The 18,159-nt window shown below is 36.6% G+C and overlaps 1 protein-coding gene across 9 annotated transcripts in view; it reads right to left on the reverse strand.

Annotated features, from left to right (window-relative positions):
* Window positions 1-18,159, reverse strand: part of PUM2 (pumilio RNA binding family member 2) — a 66,644-nt gene that overhangs the window by 6,716 nt on the left and 41,769 nt on the right. For 4 of the 9 annotated variants that reach the window (XM_039721687.1, XM_039721693.1, XM_039721691.1 and 1 more), the window contains exons 11-17: window positions 16,411-16,554; window positions 15,117-15,398; window positions 10,154-10,390; window positions 3,596-3,863; window positions 2,922-3,051; window positions 1,227-1,361; window positions 829-966 (exon numbers count right to left, since the gene is read on the reverse strand). In XM_039721687.1, coding sequence (XP_039577621.1) covers window positions 829-966; window positions 1,227-1,361; window positions 2,922-3,051; window positions 3,596-3,863; window positions 10,154-10,390; window positions 15,117-15,398; window positions 16,411-16,554 — 1,334 coding nt within the window. The remainder of the gene's footprint in view (window positions 1-828; window positions 967-1,226; window positions 1,362-2,921; window positions 3,052-3,595; window positions 3,864-10,153; window positions 10,391-15,116; window positions 15,399-16,410; window positions 16,555-18,159) is intronic. The other 5 variants (XM_039721692.1, XM_039721690.1, XM_039721689.1 and 2 more) reach the window with 3 other exon arrangements.

Genomic DNA, 18,159 nt, shown 5'->3' on the forward strand with positions numbered 1-18,159 from the left:
GTATTGCTGTTGTGTAAAATGAGAAAGATATTGTAGATTTTATTAGGAAATACATTTGGCCATCCATTAAAGTAAAATTTAGTTATATAGCCAAGTTAGTAAGATTTTTACAATTCTTCTCAAGACTATAAAAGTACATGCTTGTCTCAGAGGATTAAAATGTTATTTAGCTGCAGCACATTCACTAGCCTGCAGCACAATATCAATCTTACAGTAATAATGCTTTTTCTTTTGGAAACAAAACAAAACCCCCAATCTGAAGTAAACAAATACTAGACCCCCTTCACACTAGTCCATATGCAGGGAACAGATTAGTGAATTTCATCACTGCAGTTCCTTAAGGACTGACATCCTTTGGGAAACACTGAAGGACACATGTGCAACACCAGCAACAGGAAAGGAAAATGTAGTTTTTAATGAAAAATGTATACTAGAGAGCACGGATATTGTTATTGTATAAAAAATGGCCCTGCCAAAAGCTGTGAAGGAAATGTGAAATGGTGCTATCACAAAACACAAACACAAAGCCTGGGCATGCAAAGTCCTTTGTATGTATTTATATTACATAAATATTTACTGTTATTTATAATACATACAAACATGTCTTTCTAGAGCCTTCTCTCCAACAAATTCATCTTTTTACAGCATGTTAACTGTCTCTCCAACAGCTTTTCCACGTCATCATTCCCTTTTTCATCCTACTTAAAATAAGCTGAGTGCAAAGTGGCAAATGCTATCTTGTACATGCAAATGATGGACAAAGACCTGCAAATCTTTTTCTGTGAAATTTAAGCAACCTGCAAAGAGGAAATGAACCACTGACACTACCTGTCCTTTGAATGCATCAATGATGAACTGGAGCGACTGGGGCTGAACACACTCAATGCATTTTTGTACAACGTGGTTTCCATTTTGATCCTTCACACATTTCAGAACGTGGCCATCCAGTTCTTTCACCATTTCATTCTGGAAAAACAAAGATTATCCTTGTCTTTATGACTGTATTTCCCCCACCCTGCCCTCCTTAAATGGGGAAAAATTTAATTTCATCCTGACTCCAACCTTCATTTTGACTGGTGTTAACTGTGTACCTCAGTACTTTCATTTAAACAACTACTTTAGCCCCCAGGATATTTCATGATGAAGGGAATAATCATCTATTTAATCAAGCAAAAAGAGGGATGCAATAAGAAGAAATAAATCAAAAAAGCATTGCTCTAACTTACAATTACCTGCTGGTCAGGTGAGATTGACTCGAGTGCTTTCTGGATAACACGACAGCCGTACATCTGCAGGGCCAATGGCAGAACATGACCACGGATGCGTGTTGCTAGGGCTAACTTTTGATCCAGGCTTCCAAACTAAAAGAAAATAAATATGCTGTTAACAAATGAAGACATATTGCAGCATGCTGGAATTTACATGGCAGAGTAAGTACTGTCAAGATGTACATGACTGTAATATTTGAATCAATTTTCACTTTGTATTTTGGTGGGGATATTTACCAGAAGCTTTTCTTTTCTAAATGCAACATTTTGTAATATTCCACATCCAGTTCACATACCTGCTACCAAATGCATGACCTTGAAAGACAACAGAAGAAATCATATAGTTTATATTTGTCTGTCTATAGGAATATTTAAGTGCAATACACCACTTTTTCAAATAAATTATACCGGCAAATTGAGCACAGGTCACTATTATGTATGAATCCAAATCAGATTTTCTATCTATCTCAAAACTTGTGTAGTGTATCTCATATCCTGTAAGAGAGGACACAGAAGTGACCAGCTGGACAACCAGCTGGTGGCACAGCAACATTCCTGCAGCATTGCTGAGAACAGTCAAACTCCACACTAGTCAGCTCTGAAGAAAGCTTGACCAACAACTTCACCTGCCTACCTATACCATAAAATGAGGTCCCCTATTACATGTAAGACCACATCCACTTTTGTTCTTGAGAAGTATTCTGCAGAATTAAGATGAAAACACTCAGCTAACAATGATTAACTGTGTATTCATCCAACTTAACATTATGGAAAAAATAGCAGATGATGACTCTTGAGCAAAATCAAGATCTTGTATATCCTATGTCAGTGACACCACAGAAGATATTTTGACTGGTTATTAAAAAAAAAGAAGCAAAAAATGAGCACATTATTTTATAGATTATAAAAAATTATATTATTGTTTATAGCAAGTATTTTATTTCTTACTGGACATTTTCCAGCATCACCTTCTCTCCACAACTCTTTGAGAGGGCCCTTGATTTAAAGTACACTATACTAGATACCTTTCCTACATATAACTTTTCCCAGGACATAGGTATTACTTTTTTCTTCTCTCTGCAAGCCAAATCTTGTAATTCTTTGATGAAGCCTTTTTTTTTTTTTACCACATAGTTTTTAAGAGACAACAAATCTCTTTTAAATACTAGTTGTAGTAATACTGGATGCATCTTATGATGGATATCCCTTACTCAAAATTCTTCTGCCTCTATGCATTTTATGGGAGTTTCCTCATACACAGCACAGGGTGAAGTTCACACAGCTGTTTGAGCACAACTGCATTTTCCAGACCATTCTGTACCATAATGCAGTAACCAATAAAAAGCATTTTTAAAATATTTATGTTCCTTTTCATCTGCTGAAAGTCTCTCTAAGTTCTGCTCAGAGGTTTGTGAAGCCTCAATGTGCATAGGGTTCACCAACACATGCACCACCAGTGTAAGGAGAAACTGTGTCCATTATGGCAAAACCCACTGGATACAAAACAGAAAACACCTATGCAGAGTTACACACTTGTGTTCTGTGGAAGTCATGAAGAATTCTGCTATGGTGTTAAGGAAAGACCAGTTAAATTTAATCAGATTTACAGCACTTCACTTGCATGTCCATCCATACACTTAGTGCTATGCTTACCTCAAAGAACTTCTGTATTACATAGTTTCCAAATACATCAGTCATCAACTGATAGGCTGCTTGCAGGATCTCATTAAATACCATCTGGCGCTCAGCTGGAGTAGCACGCTCCAGCTTTTGCTGTATAAATCTAAGTGCAAAAAAAGGTACATTATGCTTTGCATCTACAACAGGAAAACCTCTCAAACACTGTTTCAATGAGACACCTCAACACTCTAAAGAAAGCAGTCAACATTTATAAAATTTATTAAAATGAAAGTAGCACCTCTGCATATAAAAGGATACATTTTAGTAAAACTAAGACTAGAAAACTTTCATTTGAAAAGTGTTAAAGATGAAAAGAATAACAGTAACTAAGTACCTGATGATGTACTGACAAAAACAGTTTTACATTCCAGATGCCACATATTTTGTTTTCTTAATCAACGCCTTTTTGATACCTTAATACTTGAGTTTACAAGTCTAGTTATGAGGCTATTTCTACACTGAGAACTTCTACAGGCAGCTAAATTAATACTACTTTCACAATGAAATTTCTTAGAGAAGGTCGGCCTAAGAGTGTGTGCTCCAATTAAGATACTTCGAGTTAAGATGACAAGCACCTCATTCAAAACTTTCATATTAATAAAACAATATCAAAGCAGTAAATTATTAACTATGCTTATAATAATTACCTAGAACCATGCTGGTCTTGGGAAAACTCAACAATATGTCCAACAAGGTCTCTAAGCTGCAGGTTAGGGAAACGATTGTTTCTGAAATCTTCCAGCAGGCGGCTGCGTCCTGAGGGCATGATGTCAGACCTGCTGTAGCGGAGGCGCGAGGGAGGGAAGAGCTGGCTGCTGGAGCTAAAGAGACTGGAGGTGCTCGCCGCACTGCGATACTTGGCTTCGGCTCCGGGGGCTGCAGAAATATAGCGACCACTACCATTTGTCAGTCCTCCTACAAGGAAGCAGCTCTGTCAGTCACAGCCCGGAGGAAAATAAGCAACAGCAAAACAGCAAGTGAACTAAAACTATGGATACACCCTGGAGCCAAAGAAAACAACAGTGCTGTCTTGTTATTTATATTTACCTCATTATGGTCGGAGGAGTTAGATAGCTTTATCTTGCAATAAATAAAACCATTCTCCTCCTCATTTTTATGTGAAGGGCACCAGGAAAAGAAATGTCATTAGAAGAATATATCAAGGTCGGTAAAGTGAGCACCCACTCAGCCTTACAGAAACTTTAGAACTGTGTGGGTCTTAGGCTTAGTGGGCAGATTTCCATTTCACAAGGCATACTGGCTAATACCCTTGTTAGTAGTCTTGAAGTTAGCCAATTGTGTCAAAATAGACCATGAAATCTGAACTACCCTTCAGTCCCTGCTGAGATACCTTTCCAGCTTACAGCACGTTAAGGGCATTTTTGGGGAGGCACATGTTGTGCCTCTTGCCAAGCTGTACCTGTCCTGCAGGTTGTTAAGGGCATTTTTGGGGAGGCACATGTGCCTCTTGCCAAGCTGTACCTGTCCTGCAGGTTATTTGATGACTTCAGCATCCCAAACCTTCAATCTGGTACCTCTTCTCAGCACTAAATATGTCAAATTTCAAAATCAGACAACTAAAGAATGCTCTACTTAATTATCCAACAACCATAGATATATCAAACTGAAGCTCCTTTTAGAAACATGAAGTCCTTTCCTCGCTGCACAAACACTCATCACTCTCACTTCATCCTTCCTTACTTTCTAAGAACTGAATTGCCTTCCTGTGTCTGGGTCCTTCTGTTTGCTAGTGATTCCACCTACAGCTCTTGTCACTCTACAGTCCTGTGCATTTCTCCTCACACCCTGCTCTCTGAACTCCTCCAGCATGCCTCTTCCCTCCACTTTACAACAGGCAGCAATTATCATAAAAAGCATCCAAAGCATTTTTCCCAACTGCTGTGTGATTTTTGAGGGATACTCTTACTATACTACAAGCAGAAATACTCCAAGAAAATTCCCACACAGAAACCTCAATTCTACTACTAAAACCAAACTAAGGAAAGAAAAAAACAAACTCTCTCTAAAAGTATTGACTACAAATTGGAAAAGGAAAGCATTTTGTCTCCCTGTCTAGGAAGTGACATTGTAATTAAAGCCGTTTCAAACCCAACAGAATAAATATCTACATTTGAATTTAAAACAAATTGCAGTATGTGCTGTTTGAATGGTGCTCTATTACAAACTTAATTTTAAAAAAAGCAAAAAAAGGGAAAAATAAACAAAAATAATAATTAAAAAACCTCCAAAACAATTAAAAAAAATAAATAAAGAGAACAACCCAGGTGACTCTGCCCTAGCCAATCCTTTTTTTGGTTCCAAGTACTTATAAGGCCAGGCAACAACAGTGTTACAGTGGACTGGCACTGTATTAATGGTGAAGTTATCTTTCTCAAAAGGTCAAATTCTATTACCAGAATCTGAGATGTTAGTGCTCTGCAAGATACATCAAGCATCACATTTAATGCATTGTATAGTACTATGCCCTAAAATAGAAATAATTAGTACTTATTTTATAATTAGTCTTCAAAATTCTGTGAAAAACATCAATAAATACTTCATGCCCCACAATACCTTTTAAAAACTACTAGGTTTTCCCTTAAATTAAAGCCTGTTAATTCTGTATAGCCAGAAAAATCAAGTTTTTGTAACTATAGTTTTTAGTTTCCATTGACAAACACTATGGTACTAACAAACAAAAGAAAAAAAACAAACAACCCAGCATTCTGCAGGTGAAGCAGTGTGCAGAGTGATGCTCTGCCATAATTCCTCCTCTAGGAATGGACTTCTAAAGAACAAAAAAAAGTTATGCAGCTGCAATGATGGTATTTCTCATCTGGACTAGGTAAACGTTGCACACCAGTGCAATCCTGGCTCCCTGTACGTGCTGTGCAGTAACACTGCTGAGTATCACGAGAGGGCACCAGAGCCCATCTGAAAGGAACTTACAGGCTCCTTTCCTGTGGCAGCATCACTATTGCTCCACTGATCACACGCTCAATTCTGTGCCAGAAACTAACAGGGCAGTTTGGATCATATGCTCAGTCAACATACGCAGTCATAGAATTGAACATTTCAGCTTGGTGTTTTCTATTTTTTTTTTTTTTTGACTGAGCCTTCATTTCTATAAATTAAATGCAACAATTTATCCAGCAACTAAAATAGAAATTAAGAAATTTGGTAGCTTTAAAAAAATGTGCTATATATGTGTAATATACATTTCCTGCTGAAAATTATTAAGCCTTTTTTCAGTCTAATTTGGGAACCATCACTTTTTACACTTTTTAAGACTTGTAAGGCAATTATGCTGGAACTGGGAGGCTCCTGTCTAGCCTGTGAGACTATTTCACACAAACATGTTAAGCAGGACAGTAATACAGGAAGGCTGTATTAAGAAAGCACATCCATTGTGCCAAGAAGAAAAGCAGAACCTTGTAAAAGACTGGATACTATTATAAAAAAGAGTAATTTAATTAGTAATTAGCTTTTATTTTCACATAACCTTTAATTACAGCAATGCTATGGCTCAGTTGCAACTCTGCGGATTTGAAAAACAGTAAAACTCCCAAAATAAAGGCATACTGTCTTAGATACTTATTACCTGCAGACATAATTGTGAGTACAATGGCCTATTTTCTTCACCAAACTAGGAAAGTAACAGCCTACATCTTGTAAGTTATTTGGGGAACATATCCTACTGAATAAAGCACTGCAAAACTGAAGTACTTATTAGACATCAGTATAGCCACACAATTCCAAACTCTTGGGGAATGAAGTGTGCAGTTCATTCTTCAGATAATCAATTAGCCACCACTTCTGATCTCACAGAACAGAAATCTCCAAAGCACTGAGTAATACTAAGCTATTTTACAGTTTAATTGAACCTAAACCCCCATGGCTAACCCATAGGGAGGAAAAGGCAGGGATACAGATCATTTAAATCCAAGCCTAAGTTTCAAGGACACAAAGCATGTTAAATTACTGACTCCTTAACATATTTAATGTTAAGGATAACATGAAAAAATATTAAAAACTAGATCCAGGCACATTTATTTTGACAGCATTAGTCTGTTAGTATTTATCAAAGTATTTTTTTAATTATTTCTAATGAAGACAGAAAACACATCTACTGCAGAGTAACTTATTTACATGTGTCAGCAGTATTTTCTAGTAACACACATACATGTATATGAATGCTTTAAACTTGATTTCTCTTATGTATTTGTTCATCTGTAAAAAAAGTAGCTTCAGCTCATCCTAAGCTCAAAGTTTCATCTTCATATGGAAAACAATTACACAGATCTATGTATATTTTAGGAATCAATGCACATGTTTATAATGACTGGTTCTGCAGCCCTATAGAGGAGGGACACAGCTGAGGCAATGCAAAGCTCCCCACACTGCCTTGCCAAGGGGCCTTTACTCGTTCCCAGAATGACCATCTCTGAAGGTGAAACACCAATCCCAACTGCTAACAAACCTGGCTTGCAACACACAGGAAACAATTACTTCCAAAAGCCCAGATTTTAGAAATCCTACTCTACACCAGAACTCTATTCTTAAAATGCTGCAATGTACCATCAAACAGGGTAAGGACTACCAATCTAAAAGGATTTTTTATGACAGTGGAAAACCACTTCCTCTTGCAGTTTCTTGTACTTGGGAGTGAAAGGGTAGTTCAAATTCATGACCTTACTGCTCCAGCTGATTACAGTAAAGAAGCAGTTACAGACAACTGACAAATCCCTTCAAATACAGGAAAACTGACACTAGCACAAAGTCATTAGCACATTCCTATTTTAGGATGTTGGATAAAAGTCGGTGAGAAGAGATAAAAACAGTAAAATATCACAAATTTCTTCTAAAAGGGAAATTGTTCTTTTAAGCTACAAATTGCAGCAGTGTCTGACAAAGGGGTTATAAAACCATGCACCCTTTCCCAGTGTTGTGCTCTAGATTCTGGTGCCTGAAACAGGAGCAACCGAGTTTGATGCCCATTTTAAAACAGGAGTTAAACTTAGCTGAACCTGTTGATACAAGCAGGCAGGACAAGTTTGGAAGGTGGAGGGAGAGCTGCATTTGACAGGCATTATCAGAATACCAATGGAAACTGCATGCAGACATGAACTTACAATGTTGTTCTACTCTGAAAAGTGACTACATGATAACCATACCCTTCTTAAAATACACTCCCTGCTTGACTTCAGGTGTTAACTTCTCACTTGGTGAGAAACCTTTGATTTTTTTTGATTTTTTTTTGTATGTAAGAACAAAACACGCTTCCAAGAGTGGTTGATGAACATACCAGAATAAATATAACAAGACAGACAATTAACTGCAGAAATAGTCTTAAACTCTTACATGGTGCACTTTGAATGCAACTGTGCAAAAACATGGCACATGGCAGAAAGGCTAAAAAAAATTACTGCACTTTTCTGCATTTTTTGTGAAAGCAAATATCCAAAAGTCCTCCATTTCCAAATTTCAGGCTGATTTTGTAATATAGCACAAAGTTTATCAGTAATCAAGGTCCGGTCCACTTAAGATGATGAAGAGGACACATGGAAGCCAAAAAGGTTGTGTCAATTTTCAGAGTACAACTGTATATTCTGGCAGTTACACAGTGATCTAGTACATGATTTTAACAAGCTATTAAGCTTAGTTGACACTGCCAAACAGTTCAAAATGGGTCAAAGTCAGTATTTAACAATTTCTGCTGATAGAGGCAATCCTCTGCACTGATCACAGCCTATTTTCTCAGAACTGAAAAAAAGTCTTTTAACATTTATCAAATGTGAAACAAACAAAACTTTGAATGTTTTAAATTTTAGATAATGCCTTCCAAAATTTGGTTTAAGTATAGTTTTCAGCAATATGAAAACTATGGTGAGAGTACTTTGAAAAGAAAGAAAGTAAAAGATTTCCATGATAACCCCATTGTCAGATGTTCAGAACTTTCTCAAAAGCCTCCATTTGGGCTGAAACTTTCCATGCTTGGTCTCAGCCCAAAGGTGCACTTTGTAGACCTGAAAAAGGAAAAAAGGTAAGTAAAAAAAAATAAAACGTGCTGAAACATCCCCTTGCCCAGTTTTATTTCGGGTATTCAGCACTTAACCTTGAATGGGATACTGTACTGCAAATGTAATATATTTTAATTATAAACCCTTGTTATACAAATCACACATTTCTCACTAAAGGTGAATTCTGGTAGGCATTTAAAAAATTTGTTTCCTGTTTTATTTGCACTAAAATATAGGGAATTATGCTGCCTATTGCAAGCATGGAACTGTGCATTGAGCAGTTACTGGAGCAACTGGCAACTCAGTCTTGAATTACATCCAGTTTCACGGTATGATTTTTAGCATTCAAATTAAATGACTGCAAATATTTGCAGCAGAAAAGAAAAACTGTACTAGGTAACCTCAGGTTAGAGGCATTATCTTCCAAATATACTGTATACTGTGGTGGAGTTTTTTAGATCTTTTATTTTTTAATTTTTTTTTAAGAAAGGTTGAGCTCCCATGTCACCTTACTAGCCACAAAAACCCATTTGAGAAATTATTTTCAGCATTCCTTAAAAAAATAAGGAATCCAGTAACAGAGAGCCACCACTACCAATGCCTTTGCTACTTCTTTGACAAATATTTTTTTTGTCTCCTTCCATCAGCCTGGTGATAAACTACTGTCTTCCTGGCAAAGCAACTGGGCCATGAGGTTGACTGATTAAAAAATCACCTTTCAATACATTTTACATTGAGAGAGAGCACTGCTCACTTTTCTACTTTATCATGGCAAGGGGCATTAATGAAAGTCACTTCACTGTTAAACACATAATCTAAAATGTCCTTAAAGTGGCAACACAGTGGAGGAGAAACAAAAACAATGCACCTTTGCTGGTCATACTGTGGAAACATAACAGAAAAAGGACCAATAATTCTTACTGGGCTCTCTACCGGGCTTCTGCAAGGGAAGAAAAATCAGTTGTTGGCCCGATACTGCCAAAAGCTGAGTGCCCTGCACTGTCAAATCAATGAGCATCTGAACATGCTCTTCACCTTTCAGGAATGGCCCCTCTTCATTACAAAACTGTTTAACAGCAAAGGTAACGTGACATCTCTTATGCAACATATATTTTACACATAGAAATACATACACACATACAAACAAAAAGTGTTTTTTTGGTTTTTTGTTTTTGTTTTTTTTACCTAAATGCAAACTGGATGAGGATCCATGTGATGAAAGTGATGGCGGTGGCGTAAGTGAATGTCCTGGCGTTTGGCTTGGCAGAGGCATGCCTATTGGACTTGGAGAGGAGGAAAATCCCAGACTATTGTAAAATGGCTGCCCTATGGGTGCTAGGCTGCTACTAGATCTTTTGTACAAGTCAGAGCTAGTAGATAGAGAATCTCTCCTTGTGGCACTACTACTTGCAGAACTGCCAACTGAAGAAGAAATAAAAAGACCCTAATTACACAGTGTCAACTGAATAAAACCTATCCCCAACTACAGCTGGGCAACAACAGATGCGATCACAATAATTACAGCAATCGTTATGACAAAGACAATTACTGTGATAACCACACATGCTTTTAAATAAATCTAAGTGGGTATAAACATACCACTGGCAAGTAATTTCACCAACGTCCATGTCTTTCAACATTTCACACTAGACTTCTCACAATAATATTGCAGTACTCTGTTTTAAATGCCTGACTTCAGGCTTTGGGACAAATATGGAATTTATAAGATTAGATTACACTGGCACTTTTTAGGATAAATGATTCTAAAAATATTGCCACTAAATTATTTGATAATTTTTTTGCACCATAAATTATTAGTCAGACAGTGACACTCATTTCAGGAAAAAGTCTAGAGGAAATTAGTTGTTGTTTAAGGGTTCACAAAGTAATTTATTTTGCTGTTCAGCTTTTTCTGAACTTCCTTGTTTGTGAACCCCCTCACCTGTAGGAAAAAAAATGACTACTTTAAATTCCCTATGAGAATTATGGCTCTCAAAGAAGTGTTTTGAAAAGATATTATAAAGAGGGAATAGGCCAAGAAAGAAGATGAGAAGCACAGCAGAGATAGGAAAATTAAGTGAGAAATTAAAAACGTGATTTTACTGCTATCAGTGTTTCTGAAAGTCTAATTAGACTAGAGGCTCTGGATAACAGTGTGTTAGTGAAGGACTGGTTATCCTGCACAGCAGCGTTCAGCAGGGCGATGAGCAGTCTAGGACAAATTAGGAGAACAATAAAAAGTTTTTAGAAATGTTAAATTCTAGCATCTGCTGCATACTAGCAAAGTATTAAACTAGAGTGCCTGTTTTAAATGCTCAACATTATTATAATCATGAACCAAACCAAGATTATGGATATTTTAGTAATGAATATCTTTCTTAAGCTGAATTTGGAAAATTGATTACTGCTATTGACTACTTCAACTTAAGAAGGAAAGGTCAGAATTTTTACTTCCATAACCTTTATCCTTTTCAAGTGCCTTCCTACTAAAGCTGGCAGCATGGAACAATACAAAGGTTGCCTGAAACTTCCCATTTTTAAGACACTAATTTGTTTTCTCATAACATTAACAACTTGGATAATATTTTTCATGGCAGGAACATGCTTAGACAAAATTTTTAATACAACTCTTGTCTAAACACTGCCATTTCAGAAATACTGGCAAAGAAAGGTGCTTTATCCTTACCAAAATAATCTAGCTACCTCTTTGAGAAGTTGATGCTTTCATGCACTCAGACCAAATATGCCAGCAACAGGAGACCTTTATTTTCACACTCTTCGAATGGACTAAAAACCTTTGCAAAATCACAGTTCATCCAAGTTCAGCACAGATCTGCTACAGACTCATAGCTGAAAACTTAAAAACTCCTGACCATACACAGCACATCTGAGGTGACTGATTAAGTTTGTGCCTGCAATTGAACTTCAGTGTGCCATGTCAAAAAAAGACTCTGAAACTGCTGTCCAAGATTCCACCTTGTGTTGGAAAGGCCCATGAGGCAATGAGGAAAGGAATTTTTCTATTTCAAGTGCCGGGGAGACAAAAGCCAAACACAAGAAGTAGACTAAGGAGAGGGGAAAGAGAAAAAAGGAAACCAGGAGGAAGAGAGAAAGGTAAGACAAAGGAGCCAACAAAGAGACTGCAAGAAAAACTGGCAAGCACTTTCAGTGGGACTGAGGATGAGAAGAAAGCAGATCTGAAGAAAAGTTAGGCTGCAGAAGGTGTATGTGACTGTGGGGCAAAAAGACTGAATAGTAAGCTGATGATGGGAACATCACACAGTACAAGTAGAAACAGAAACATACTTAGGAGGGAAGCAGGAGATAAATGTTGCCTGGAAACTGGGAAGGAAGACATACTGGAGGAGAAACCAGAAGGAAAAGATACTGGACTAACTAGGCAAGGAGATTGAGAATAAGAAACCAGAAGAGCAAATTAAGGCAACAGTTGAAAGAAAACTCAAGCTTTGAGACCAGCCCTACAGGCTCTGGCTCAGTGAACCATATAAATGTTAATAAAATGCTACATAATGGACTGCTATTTTTCCATCTTTCAGTGTTTCTTACCCGGCTAAATTACTGCAGTTTAACAAGTTACCACAATGCAGCTGAGCTGCGTTTTCACACACAAAACAAGCAAAGCTCACAAAACCCACAAGATAAGTTGCATTAGGTTGCTCCTCTTCCCCCCTCACTAAGCTATTCCAATTCCTTTACAGTTGTTACAAGCCAGAAGGCAGCATCTGGAAAGCTGCCACAGGTGATCTAATTCTTGGCTACCTGTTAAGCTGCAGTAACTTATCATCATGCACCTAAACCTTTAAAAAGGAGTATGAATAACTTTATTATAAAAGAACAGAGACTGTGAGTACATACAGTCATTTATACGGTATGTTTGCTGCTTTTAGTTGTTACTTTGTTCAGTCATTCAAGCTAGAACATGCTCACCTTATGCGCATTTTTTGCAGCTATTTTTGCCCCCTGCAAAAACTGAAAACATAAGGGCAATTGTGTTCTGCCATCTATGAGTCTTCATGGCTATATTTTAACTGAAATTCAACATTTTCAACACACTGATGGGAGTTACAAAGAAGCTGAAACCATGGCACATAAAAAATTAAACTTTCAATTCGCCTCAATATGCATAAATACCACTTATTTAAGTGCTCATCTGTGTAATTCAATTAATATATACATACAGGCCAGAACGCTAAAAAAAAAAAAACAAAAAAAAACCAGGAAGCATTTTTAAAGTGGCTATTAGGGCAAGTACAATTTATACTTGGCAGAAGGGCAGTTTCAGTATACTTTTATTCTAATACTACTAAAAATATTTCAAGTTTAGATAGCACCTTTCATCAGCACTGCTCAAACTGCAAAAGCATAGGGTTCCAGCTTCCCTGTGCAAACTACCATGCTAATTAAATCACCCTGGATACTGCTGCAAGATTTCAGCATGTGCTCTCTGTGCTGAGGGCTTTGGACAAAGCTCTGTAACTGACCTTTGCTACAAGAAAAAGGCTTAATCTCCTGTGCCAGGAAAAGCTATGCTGATTTTCTTAAGTAGATACACAACTAAAATTTGTATGGAGGTTCTTCAGATAACGCAGGATAAAAACTTTTATGACTTAAATCTATTCTATCTAGAGACCTTAAATAGTTGCGTGGTAGTAAATATATATATTTATTATGACTATCTACCACTGTAATGAAACTACCTAGAGTGAAACACAGCTGCTAAGAACTCACTGAAACCTTACAAATAGCTCAGGACAAGTTATATTACATAATATTGGATAGCACAATTTTGTAGATAAAATTTACTTGCCGTAAATTAAGGAAAAATTAAGAAAACCTCCACTACTGAGTAGCCTCTTTTTTTTTTTTTTTTAATTGAACATGGGATGTTTTGGGTCTCCTCTTTAAAATCAAATACTAGAGAGGATCAGTGTAAAAACCTGATTTTGAACTTCCTAGAATTAATTTTGTTAAAGTAAATAATTTTTCTGATTATTTTATGAAAATTAACACTGAGAAAAAAACCTATGTGTTGGTATCCAATACACTTGATGTCACTAGTCCCACAGTTACCAAATAACTACCATAACTTAACACTGAAGGGTGTGCTTTTCCTTCTGTTTTTCCTCCTCCATATATAAGCCCATTTTGTAATTTTTAAAAAATTACTTTCTTTAGTCCTTATTTTCCTTAATTTTGTAAAAAATACTGTTTAAGAGTGCATAAAATTCCCCCAATTTCTACCCATCTGCAAGATATGCAAGATCAAACATGCTCCCCTGATTTCATTAAAATAATATTAGTAATAAGAAGCAATTCAGTGCTGTAAACTTAGAGATTAATAGCAAAAGGAGATATTCTTAGAAAATGTTTATCTTGCCTTATTAAAATTGAATCTGAAATATAGAAAACCTACCTTGCATGTTTAAAAACTGTGTGAATATGAAATTTCTGCTTTAGAGCAGAAACATGACAGAATGATTTTTTTAAAAATACAAACAGGTTGCTAATATTCAGTAGTATCTGTTGTAATAATTAAAGGCCCCAAACATGTACAGAACTATTTAGGCTTAACTATATCTAAGAGTAAACCTGACAGAGCTAACAAGGACTATTCTTGGGTATTAGATGTTTTTGTTTTATAAATCCTTTACAATCGTATCGAAAAAAACCACTTTGATATTAGATCAAATTTAGAAAGTCATATACTGTTTGATTTATTAAAAATAAAATTAGGAACTTTTCTTGTATGTTTATTAAAACAGAAGAATGTACATCTTCACTATCATCAATTATTATTTTAACCACAGAATGCAGACTTCCTTGAAAACAAAAGCAGCTTACTGAAAAACAGTAACAAACTTCTGGGGCACAGTACAGTGATCAGTATGGAAAAGTATTTTGGAGATACCTGTGACTACAGGATATTGTTCAAAAATGCATCTTCTATACAGAACCCAAGTGAATTTTAAAAACTTGTCTTTTTCCCCTATAATTTGTTTTAAACTTATATAACCTATTTTTTCATTCTGTTTAGAAATGTACGTATATATATGATGCCTGATACAGATACATTTTTTTGCTTAGCACAAAAGTCTCACAGAATGTCCTCACTATATTAACAACCTACCTGATGATCCAAATCCACCAAGTGCAGAGCCGATAGCTGCTCCTAAAGAGCTGCTACTTCCAAAGCCAAGAGATGTGCTTCCTGGTTGGCCAGGACCATGTGAAAAAAGGGAACTGCTCTGGGAGTTATTGGTCAAAGAGTTACTGCCATAAAATGAATTGGATTGTAGGCTACTATTTGTTTGCTGTTGCTGTTGCTGTGGCTGGGCACCAAGTGGCCGAAATAGACCGTTCGTGGCTCCTGCGAGATTGTTTGCTGTTCCTCCAGCTGAAGCAGCTGCAGCTGTAAAACACATGTTTTCAATCATAATTACTCTCTCGAACATTTCTGACTGAAAATGGATTATTCAGAACTAAATTGTGTTTTCTTGAAGCCCTCTTAAAACAAGCAGAAATACACATATTAAAGGACTAAGACTTAATAGTATTATACAATCTTAATTACTCAAGGGAAAAAAGTGAACACAGCACATGTTTTAGGCTAATCAAGGCTGCAGAATTGTTAATGTAATTGAGGGAATTTCCAGTGTAAACATGTAAGACATTACGGTTTACTGTTAATTTATATCCAAAGTTGCAGTGGCAGAATTGCAGCTAAGAGTCATTCAAAGACATCTTCAGCTATCAGAAGCGAGTTCTGCATAGAGAAAGAAGCTGACAGATTAACTTAAAATCTAATCTTCTGAACAGATTAAGTTAATTAATCCAGGGTTAATAGTCTAGATTTTAATTTAACAAATGCAATAAATTGTTCGGTAAAGTAATACTAGATCTTACAACTGGTAAAAAAGAAGGAAATCAGAGAGTTTTGATATAACTAATTTGCCTCTTTTGCTTTCCATTCTAGACATAGCTTTCTCCTTGACACATTTTTCAGGAGAAAAGTTTCATGAGAAAAGTATAGCAAGGTTCCAGAGCAGTCCATCTTCTGCCAGGCCGAAGCAATGAAATGATGCTTCCTAGAGGACACCATTTAAAGGGACTGATGAGAAGTGCATGTTATAATGCATGGGGAGAGGAAGGAGAAAATGTTCCTATCTGACAAGTAACATTTGCAGAAACATGCCTATGTATGTATGGGAAGAGGACTGTAAATTTCAATTAAAAATGGAAAACCCCATCTGTGAAAAAAAAACAGGAGAAGACAGAATAAAAAAGCAAGCATGCACAGTATATCCTTCACAACTAGAAAACTTCAGATGCATGGAAAACAATGATATCAAATACTAATCAACACTACTGTTAAGATTCAGTAGAGAAGTGGAAGAAATATCTGTGCAGGATGAAATACTTACCTGCTTGTGCTGCTGCAGAACTGATGAGAACAGGAGTTGAGGCCACCAACCTGACCGGTGCGCCGAGGCCAGTTCTCGCTCCAGGGCCTACTACTAAGGCACCAGTCTGATCATAATAGGCAGTGGGAGCCAGCACCTGGTAACCTGCACAGCACAGGAGACAAGGATCAGTGCTACAGCCTCATACAGTCAGCATTTCCTCTCTCCCTGAAATATTCTAACCACAAACTACAAACCAGCACTTCTGCCACAGTCTTTGAATATCAACTGGATATCAAAGTAAAAGCAGTAAAGATCATAAAACACTGGGACAAAATCAGATTTAGAAATGCCTCAAGTAATTTTTCACAACTAAAATAACTGCTAAAATTAGTCTAAAATTGAACTTACTGTCAAGGTTAAAGTTTCTAACACCACAGTGAGAAGGTACAGGTACAACACAACTGGCAGATTTGGATCATTATCAAATCAATTTCCTTCAGCAGTTTAAAATACTTTTCTCTTGTACTCCTTTGTACATGGAGAATCTCTTGAGACGTGCACAATTAAAAGGCTGAGCAAAATGCAAGTCTGGCAATTCCACACATTACCTAACCACACTTAAAAGTCCATCTGCAAAAAACACATTAGGAAAGGAATGCTGTGTGTGCAGGAGTATCTTGGACCAGCCAGTTTCACAGGAATAAAAAAGACTGTAATCCAAGAATAACACTTCATTCAGTTGACAGTTAAGACTTGGAATTGATGAAAAGGAAGAGGAGCTGAAAAAGGAGAAAAGCAAACAGTAGGAAGGAATACAGAATACAATATATGAATGAAGAAAAGCAAAAAAGACAAAAGAAAGCCAAGCAAAACAACCCTTTACTTAGAACATGAACAAGAGAATTAATTTTAAGGCTCTTCACACTTTATAGTGAAGTAGATGAATTGGAATAAGAATCCCTCAAAAATGGAAGACAAGCTACGATAATCTAAGATAGGATGCTGATATTTAAAATACAACAATTTCTAGTTGTTAGGTTGACTATTCTTACGAAGCAATAAAACAAATCCCAATCTAATTTCAATATTCCTCCCATGTTCAAATATATACTAACAGTATTAAGAAAAAAGACAAGACTGCAAAAGTCACACATCTATTTTTGTACATGTAAGAACAAAGATTTTGCATCCTATTTTAAGTCAGCTGTTCCCTAAGTCACCTTGTATGCTCAGAACTAGGTCTAGCAGATTTTTCTCTGAAATACATATGGACCTGAACATAACCTGACCTGTGATTTAAGGTAAGTACCACAATCACCAGCCTTCTAAGTCGTATTTTCTCCTCCTCGATTTCTAAAACATCTCTAATCTCCTCTGCCTAGATACAATCCAAAAAAAGAGCTGGAAACATCATCTGCCTTCTGGCCTGGTAGTCACAGTGCTCTGCAGGGAAGCTGGATCCACAGGTCTAAATTCTCACACATAAAGAAATTATCAAGAGATGAAGGAGACTCAGGTACTACTTAACAGGACAGGAGCAATGAAAATCCATATCTTTAGGTTCAATTCACAGTTCTGGAGGTGAATGCATTATACTGGTTATGAAAAATCATCACTGCTATAATTCTAAACCTGTTCTCATTGCTCACTACTCGCCTTGCATTCCAGGCACATCTACCTTTTCTTTCCCACCAACAGCACAAGACAGTGGTCCTCCACATAATTTTTCTGAAAATTTGGCCAGTTAAAACCAACCAAAACAGGTTA

The sequence above is a fragment of the Passer montanus genome, unplaced genomic scaffold (genome assembly GCF_014805655.1).
Source record: "Passer montanus isolate IOZ18808 unplaced genomic scaffold, ASM1480565v1 scaffold46, whole genome shotgun sequence".
In the NCBI taxonomy this organism is placed as follows: domain Eukaryota; kingdom Metazoa; phylum Chordata; class Aves; order Passeriformes; family Passeridae; genus Passer; species Passer montanus.